Source organism: Macaca thibetana, chromosome 19 (genome assembly GCF_024542745.1).
Source record: "Macaca thibetana thibetana isolate TM-01 chromosome 19, ASM2454274v1, whole genome shotgun sequence".
In the NCBI taxonomy this organism is placed as follows: Eukaryota; Metazoa; Chordata; class Mammalia; order Primates; family Cercopithecidae; genus Macaca; species Macaca thibetana.
In genome coordinates, this window is record NC_065596.1 from 17,090,472 (window position 1) to 17,099,018 (window position 8,547).

Sequence of the window (8,547 nt, forward strand, 5' to 3'; positions counted from 1 at the left end):
GATGGGGCATGGAATGGGGTTGAGCTAAGAGGCTGAGAGGGCAAGACTTTGGGGAGGTCAGTTTTTGGGTGCAGGGCTTTTTGTGGATTTTAAAACTGTTCAGGTAGCAGGATGCAAAATGAACTCTAAAGTTTTCTTCAGTCGTTTCTCCACATTCACTGCCTGTTAAAATGATATAGCCACACATTTAGGGCTTGTGTGCGTCGTTTGTTTTGAGACAGGGTCTCACTCTGGCCCAGACTGGAGTGCAGTGGTGCAATCGTCGCTCACTGCAGCCTCGACCTCCTGAGCTCAAGCCATTCTTCCGCCTGGACCTCCCACACCACCAAGCCTGGCTATTTTGTATTTTTTTGTAGAGAGGAGGTCTGTATTGCCCAGGATGGTGTAGAACTCATGGCCTCAAGTCATTCTCTCGCACCTCGGCCTCCCAAAGTGCTGAGATTACAGGTGTGAGCCACACCACACTCAGCCTTTTTTGTGATTTTGAGCTTCCTAATTTCTTTCAAAAATGGGATCATGTATGCATCTTTCTCCTATCCAGAGAGGGACGAGGGGAGGGAGAGCTACGGAGGGATGTCTCCAAGTAAAAGCCAAAGCTGATGAATTGTCTCGTGCACATCTGGATCTATTGAAAAGAGAATTACATTTCTGGTGGAGAAAATAGGTGTTGGATTCATACGAAGAAATAAAAAAGGAAATTTTAAAATTTAAGAAATCAAAAGAAAACATGAAAAAAATTAACATACTACTTGTTACATCTCTGGCTAAGGTTTAGATGCTACAAATGGTAAATGTTGATGTCATAAAATGATAAACATTGAATTTTGATGTATCCAGATTCCTTAAATGATTATGTTTGGTGAGGAAAATTAGTTTTACAGTATGTAAGAGTTATGTGCTGATTGTTTCAGAGAAGAAAGTAATTCAATATAGTCTAAAGCTGATAAATGAAAAAGCAGTATAAATACCTAACTTACAAATATGTAATTACTATCAGGAAAAAAAAAAGTTGATTCTGGGAGCAAGGCTACGGGGCAAGGAAGAGAGCTTTTCATTGTGAAAATTAAGGTATTATTTGAGATCTGTGTGTGAACACGTACAGCCTGAATTTGTATGCAAAAGGAATCACTAAACCCTAGGAAAAAAATATGAATATGATTCACTTTACAACAATAGAATGTGTTTGAAAACTCTGGAATTCAATAATTAAAAGGAAAAAAACCCAAACACCCTATGGCCATCCTAGTGGACAAATGAATGGGACATTACTTTCCAGCCTGCATGGTAATAAACAGTTTTACATACATTATCCCTAAATACGTTCACAGAGACCTACAAGAAAGGTGTTATTATCACTATTTATAGGTGAGGAAACATATGGTGGTCTGTGTGTGCTAAATTTTTCATATTTCGTAGTTCTTAATGTTGTTTTATTTAGAAGTGTTTAACTGGATTTTTAAAATTAATAAGATAATATGTACTCATTCTCACAAATATAGAGTATGTAAAACACAATTCAAAATTCCCTTTCCTGGCCAGGCACGGTGGCTTATGCCTGTAATCCCAGCACTTTGGGAGGCTGAGGCAGGTGGATCACCTGAGGTCAGGAGCTGGAAACCAGCCTGGTCAACATGGTGAAACCCCGTCGCTACTAAAATAACAAAAATATTAGCCAGGTGTGGTGGCACATGCCTGTAATCCCAACTACTTGGGAGGCTCAGGCAGGAGAATTGCTTGAACCTGGGATGTGGAGGTTGCAGTGAGCTGAGATCACGCCATTGCACCTCCAGACTGGGCAACAAGAGTGAAACTCCATCTCAAAAAATAAATAAAAAATAAAATAAAATAAAATAAAATAAAACTCCATTTTCCTTCTCTGATATGAGCTTGAGGTGACCATTACTATAGTCCCATCTATGAAAAATTAAACTTATGCATGTAATAATATAATTTACTACATAAATACTAGAAAAAGCATTTTATCACAATATATATTCCTATATTTAGAGTTTTAAAATAGTTTTACAAAAAAAACTATGATACTATATACTAATTATTTTGGAGATTACTTTGAAAACTTAACAGACTGTGGACTTTTTTCCAGGTAGATATGAGTGTTTAGCCAAGTCTTAAATAAGTGGTATGGTATTCCAATTAATTGCTGTACCAGAATTTATTTAATCACTCATCTACTAACACATAGTCATATTATGTAGTCTTTTTCCTCTTTTATATTTTTTAAAAAGAGGCAGGGTTTTACCATGTTGCTCAGGCTGGTCTTGAACTTCTGACCTCAGGTAATCCACCTGCCTCGGCCTCCCAAAGTGCTGGGATTACAGGCGTGAGCCACTGGACCCAGCCAAATAAATCAGATTTAATATATAGACAAAGATGGATGCGTACTTATAAAAAGTATTGTTAGAAAGTTTAATTTACTGTCTAATTTCTAATTTGATGGACAGTAATAATATATGTATATTTTTGAGACAGAATCTCTCTGTTGCTCAGGCTGGAGTGCAGTGGCTCTATCATGGCTCATGGTAGCCTCGAATTCCTGGGCTCAAGTGATCCTCCTGCCTCAGCCTCCTGAATAGCTAGGACTACAGGTGCACACCACCACACTCAGCTAAATTTTAAAATTTTTGTAGACATGGGGTCTTGCTATGTTGCCCAGCTGGTCTTAGGCTCCTAGCCTCGAGTGATCTGCTCACCTCGACCTCCTGAGTAGCTGGGATTACAGGTGTATGCCACCATGCCCAGCTAATCTGTATTTTTTTTTCTTTTTCTTTTCATTTTTATAGAGACAGGCTCTTGCTATTTTGCCTAGGCTGGTTTTGAACTCCTGGCCTCAAGCAATCTTCCTGCCTTGGCCTCCAAAAGTGCTGGGATTATAGGCATGAGCCACCACTGCTCCTGACCTGGACCTTGTACTTTGAAAAGGGCATGACATGAATGAATATGTTTAGTACTTTGATGATGATTATTATTATTATCATTATTTTGGAAAGAAGGTCTCACTCCGTCATCCAGGTTGGAGTGCAGTGGTACAATCATGGCTCACTGCTGTCTCGACCTCCTGGCTCAGGTGATCCTCCCGACTCAGCCTCCTAAGGATCTGGGACTACAGATGCATGCCACCACACCTGGCTAATTTTGCTGTTGTTGTTGAGAAGGGGTCTCACTATGTTGCCCAGGCTGGAGTGCAGTGGCATGTGGTATGATCCCACTGCAGTCTTAACCTCCTGAGCTCAAGTGATCCTCCTGCCTCAGCCTCCCAAGGAACTGTGACTACAGGCGCATGCCACTACACCTGGCTAAATTTTGTATTTTGGGTTTTTTTTTTTTTTTTTTTTTTTTTGGTAGAGACAGGGTCTCACTATGTTGCCCAGCCTCGCCTTGAACTCCTGGCCCCAAGTGATCCTCCCGCCTTGGCCTCCCAAAGTGCTGAGATTACATGCATGTGCCCCGTCAACATTATTAACAATAGCAAGGATGGGGATAAAGGAGAAGGAGCAGTGGATGCTGTGAGCCTCAACCCAGAGTCCTGTCCATGGCTAATGCCTCCCTCCCCCAGCTGCTGAGACTAGTGACTGCTGACCATTCACAGCTGTCAGGATTACAAGAGGCCAGGAATTCCACAACACAGAGAAGTGCCCTATCCTAGAATATTACTTTCTCAGGGGCATCCAGAGACCAGGCTCACACCTATAATCCCAGCACTTTGGGAGGCCAAGGCGGGTGAATCACACGAGGTCGGGAGCTTGAGACCAGCCTGACCAACATAGAGAAACCCTGTCTCTACTAAAACTACAAAATTAGCCGGGCATGGTGGTGGGCGCCTGTAATCCCAGCTACTTGGGAGGCTGAGGTAGGAGAATCGCTTGAACCCGGAAGGTGGAGGTTGTGGTGAGCCAAGATCATCGTCACCATCATGATCATTTCATGATACAGGGAATTCCCTAGGATCTGCTTATAGCTCTCATGGATATGTAAGCTCAGTGTCCACCTTTCCCTTTGATGAGATGTAAGAGAGTGGCATTAGGGGAGACCCAAATATTTCTCTCCCCAGAATTCACAAACTCCTTATCTGTGGCCTTCTGTAGCACCCCAGGGGAGCTCCCATCTTGGTCAAAGATACTGACGTGGTGCCTGGCATGACGGCAACAGTTTTGTTCTGTGCCTAGTGGTTGTAGTTAGGGATAGTCTGTCTTCCTGCAGAGAGCCACTGAAGGGAGCTCTCCAAGGTCCTTAGGTCACTGGGAAGGGCATCCCACAGATGGAAACCCAGAGACAGGTTGGGGAGCACATGGGGATTCTTGTTGATCTCTCTATATAGTAATATATATAATACATAATATAATTATATAGTATAAATTATATATACATTATACATTATATATTATATAACTTACATATATTTAATATATAATTACATTTTTGAATTGTATAATTATATTATGCATAAATTATATATACTTGTATAATATATAATTTTATATATAATAATATATAAATATATAAAAATATATAAATATAATTTATATTATATTATATTTAAATATAATTTTATATTATATATGATTTATATATTATATTACATGTACCCCCAAATCGAAAATTAAAAAAAAGAAACTTAATTTAAAAATGAAAATGTAGTAAATTTTTAATAAATTATGTAATGTATTCATTTCATTTAAACTTACATAATTTAATTTCATTTTTTAAGGATTTCATTTGAAATTATAATTTGTTTTTTTTTTTGAGACAAAGTCTCACCAAGGCTGGAGTACAGTGGCACGATCTTGGCTCACTGCAACCTCTGCCTCCTGGGTTCAAGGGATTCTCTTGCCTCAGCCTCCCAAGTAGCTGAAATTACAGGCGCCCGCCACCACGCCTGGCTAATTATTGTATTTTCAGTAGAGATGGGGTTTCGCCATATTGGCCAGGCTGGTCCCGAACTCCTGACCTCAGATGATCTGCCCTCCTCCACCTCCCAAAGTGCTGGGACTATAGGCATCAGCCACAGCGCCAGGCCAAAGATTAAATTAGAATGTAATATAAAAACTAATTAATGGCTGGGCACCATGGCTCATGCCTGTAATCCCAGTACTTTGGGAGGCCAAGGTGGGCAGATTGCCTGAGGTCAGCAGTTCAAGACCAGCCTGGCCAGCATGGTGAAACCCCATCTCTACTAAAAATACAAAAAATAGCTGGGCATGGTGGCGGGTGCCTGGAATCCCAGCTACTGGGGAAGCTGAGGCAGGAGAATCACTTGAACCTGGGAAGCGGAGGTTGCGGTGAGCTGAGATCGCACCATTGCACTTCAGTCTGGACAACAGAGCGAGACTCCATCTCAAAACAAACAAACAAACCCACAACTCATTAAAATCATGGTAAACAGAAACTGAGGTGTACAACGACATGTAAAGGTTTCCCTCCTCATCCCATAAAACCCAATTTCTCACCACAAAACCATCCACTCCTTACACTTGTTGCCTTTCAAATACTTTTAATAAACAACAGGTGGGGAAGGAAAATTCAGAGTAGGAAAGAGGATGGGCATTAAAAGAAAGGGATGCAAAACCCAGGACTGCACTTCATCTACCCGTCAGCATTTCTGCCTGCCTGGCCAGCCTGTCTGCCTGCAAGGCCCTGGCCAATCTCTCCCTGGCTTTCTTCACCCTCCTGGCCTGTCTCTGGATATCTGCACGAGTCACCAATTGGCCCGAGAGGGGCGGTGGGAGCTGACAACCCATTCCTGGGGTTGGCCCCCCTGCCACAGCTGGAAACTGCCCAGCGGTGGGCTCGGGCAGCCTGTGCACACGCTCAGCTCTACTCCTGTCCAGAGATTCACCGGCCATCCCCGGTGCGAGGATACTTAAGACGTTCTCCAATTGCAGTGGACTTGAACCTTCGCCTTGGCTGCTGCAGGGCTGCAGGGCCTGCATTCTCCGGTAGGCGCAGAGTTGCTGTGGCTTCTCCAGGTGCTCCTCCCCTTTTCTGCGTCTGACCTGGTTGTCAAGATGAGACCTGATCCTTGTCACTGGCCTCGGGAAGATGCAGCTGGTGAGTCTCACGGGGAGAGCAGACCTCGCAGCTCGTCTCCGATGGGCCTTGGCCATGTGGATTTCTCGTTTCTTCTGTAAAGCCCAGGGCATCATGTTTCTTTTGAGCTTCCCCTTTCAAAAGAAAAGAAAAGGTGAAATTTCAGCCAAATGGAGGCTGGAGAAGGTCAGCTCTGGGGGGCTTCTCTCAGCTCAGTGGAATCTTCCCACCAGCCTCTCTTTCTGGGGAAATGTGTCTCAAATGGCACCGTACATCCTCAGCACCTGCAGGGTTTGTTAAACTCAGATCTCTGGACCTGAACCCAAGTGAGTCTGGGGTGGACCCTACAGTCTGCATTTCTCCATGTGATGCTGATGCTGCTGGCATGAGCTCCAGGCATTGACACTGAGTCCTGGGACCTCATCGGGCTGATGCCAGTCAAGGACTAAATGCTCAAGGTCATGTCCCAGGGCCAGTTCCAGACCTTGTCCCTCCTCATCCTCCTCGGAGGACACCCCTCTCTTCTCTTCCCTGCCACTGTCAGCTACACACATGCTGGTGCCTCCTAACCTATCCCCAACAGGACACCGGGATCCCAGACTTCCCTGTGAACCAAGAGCTCACATTTCTCTGAATCTCTTGCTGCTGTGCTTCAGGACACACCATCATTTTCACAGCTCCTTGACTCCCTGGTCTCCAAAGAAATGGTGCCCTCGCCAACCCTTAAATACTCACTGCCGCACCCAGATCTCATCTTCACCTGAGCACCTCCTGCTCCTGAAGAAAAACCTCAGAAACACCATGTTCGCTTTCTGTTTCTGATAAGCTCAATTAACTAGAGTTGTACCATGAGGGAATCTTTTGATGACATACTGGGAAAGATGATTAAGTTCTTCCTAAGATTTGAAATCCTTACTTGCTCTAACTCAATTAGAAGACTCTAGTCTCATAAAGCTGTTTCAGATACAGTCTTTATCAGGGCACTTTCTACTTTAAAGCCTTCGTTTCTGTCCTTCCCATTTCACTTCTGTTGTCCTGGCATTAAGATTAACACTACCCCTTTACACGACCTAAGATGTTCCCCTTTGGAGGGAAAATTATTTAGTCCCCTTAGTTGCAGGGCACCTGTGATGTGCCAAGCTGTACAGTAGAACCCCTGATCCAGAAGTAAACTTTGTAAGGCACCGTTCTGTTGATTTTCATCTTGGTGAGAAGGAAGACGTAATAAACACACTAAAAACAAATTTCTGATAGGATATCAGATATAATTAAGTTCCGTGATGAAGAAGAAGAGAGAGACAGAGAGGGATCGAGGAAGGAGAAACGGAGAAACAGAAAAGAAAGAAATTCACTACAATGAATCGTGACAGTGAGTTTAGGGGACTAACTAACTAATCATGAAATTTAACTGGAGAACTATTTTTTTTAAAGGGACCAAGCAATTTCTGGTTCAAGAACTTTCCAGAGAAGGAGACAATTTGAAGACTGCAAGGCCAAATAATACTTCTTCCCCTTCCTAGTGATGTAGGATTAAAAAAAAAAAATTCAAAGCTATTATCCCCATATAGTTTCATGGACAAAAATGAGAATACTTTGAATATTATTCAACAAATATTAACACCTAAGGTATAACTTTCCACAACATCTAGTTTTAAGAACAACTCACTGCTAACTGTAAAGATGTTTTACAGAAAGAAAAAGGACACAAATGGACATTCTTGTGGTCAATAAAAATCCCGTACTCACCAGAACAGGTGGTCTTGGAAAAGAGGTGAACGCAGGCTTTCCCATAGCTGTAGAGTTTCTCTTGCTGACCCCACTCCTGAGATGCAGACAGCCCTTGGCTTGCTGGAAAATGCAGTGACTTCTGCATCTGGTTCCCCTTTTTATAGAGAAAGGGAGTGATAATGCAATCAGTGGATAATCCACAAGGAACGCCCTGTCTCCACCCATTGGATTTGAGGCATTTCTAAATCTTTATACAGAAACCAATGTGTCACCTACACAGAGTGTTAGTAGATAAAGAATTTAATACGTGTGTGCATGTGGCGGGGTGGTATTTGCAGTTAATATCAGCAGTTTAGATATGTTTCCTTTTTCTCCCAGTCTTCCAAACATCTCTGAATACTTTCTATAGAAATAGAAATGGAATTGTCTATGTACATAAATGTTCATGTAATATTTGATTTAATAACAAAAACTAAAGACCATTTAAATGTTCTTCAAGAAAAGAAAGCCCAAAACTTTTATTCCCAATCCTATAGAATATGTCACACAGTTGTTGCAAATAAATTACTACTTTGGCTGGGCGAGATGGCTCACGCCTTTAATCCCAGCACTTTGGGAGACTGAGGCAGGTAGATCACCTGAGGACAGGAGTTCAAGACCAGCTTGGCCAACATAGTGAAACCCCGTTTCTACTAAAAAGACAAAAATTACTCGGGCGTGGTGGCACACGCCTGTAATCCCAGCTACTCGGGAGGCTGAAGCAGGAGAATCGCT

At 42.6% G+C, this 8,547-nt stretch overlaps 1 protein-coding gene across 1 annotated transcript; it reads right to left on the minus strand.

Annotated features, from left to right (window-relative positions):
* Positions 1-5,390: 5,390 nt before the first annotated feature.
* Positions 5,391-7,907, minus strand: LOC126942795 (putative methyl-CpG-binding domain protein 3-like 5). Its single transcript, XM_050770830.1, has 2 exons — positions 7,792-7,907; positions 5,391-6,179 (listed from the first exon to the last, which is right to left on the minus strand). Exons 1-2 carry the CDS (start codon positions 7,834-7,836, stop codon positions 5,598-5,600), a joined length of 627 nt encoding a protein of 208 aa, XP_050626787.1. The 5' UTR covers positions 7,837-7,907; the 3' UTR covers positions 5,391-5,597.
* Positions 7,908-8,547: the final 640 nt, after the last annotated feature.

Excerpts from the sequence above, each read along its gene's own strand:
- LOC126942795 (XM_050770830.1), bottom strand. The coding sequence starts at position 7,836 with ATGGGAAAGCCTGCGTTCACCTCTTTTCCAAGACCACCTGTTCTG. Across the intron at positions 6,180-7,791 it reads TTCCAAGACCACCTGTTCTG|GGGAAGCTCAAAAGAAACAT; the intron begins GTGAGTACGGGA and ends TTCTTTTGAAAG.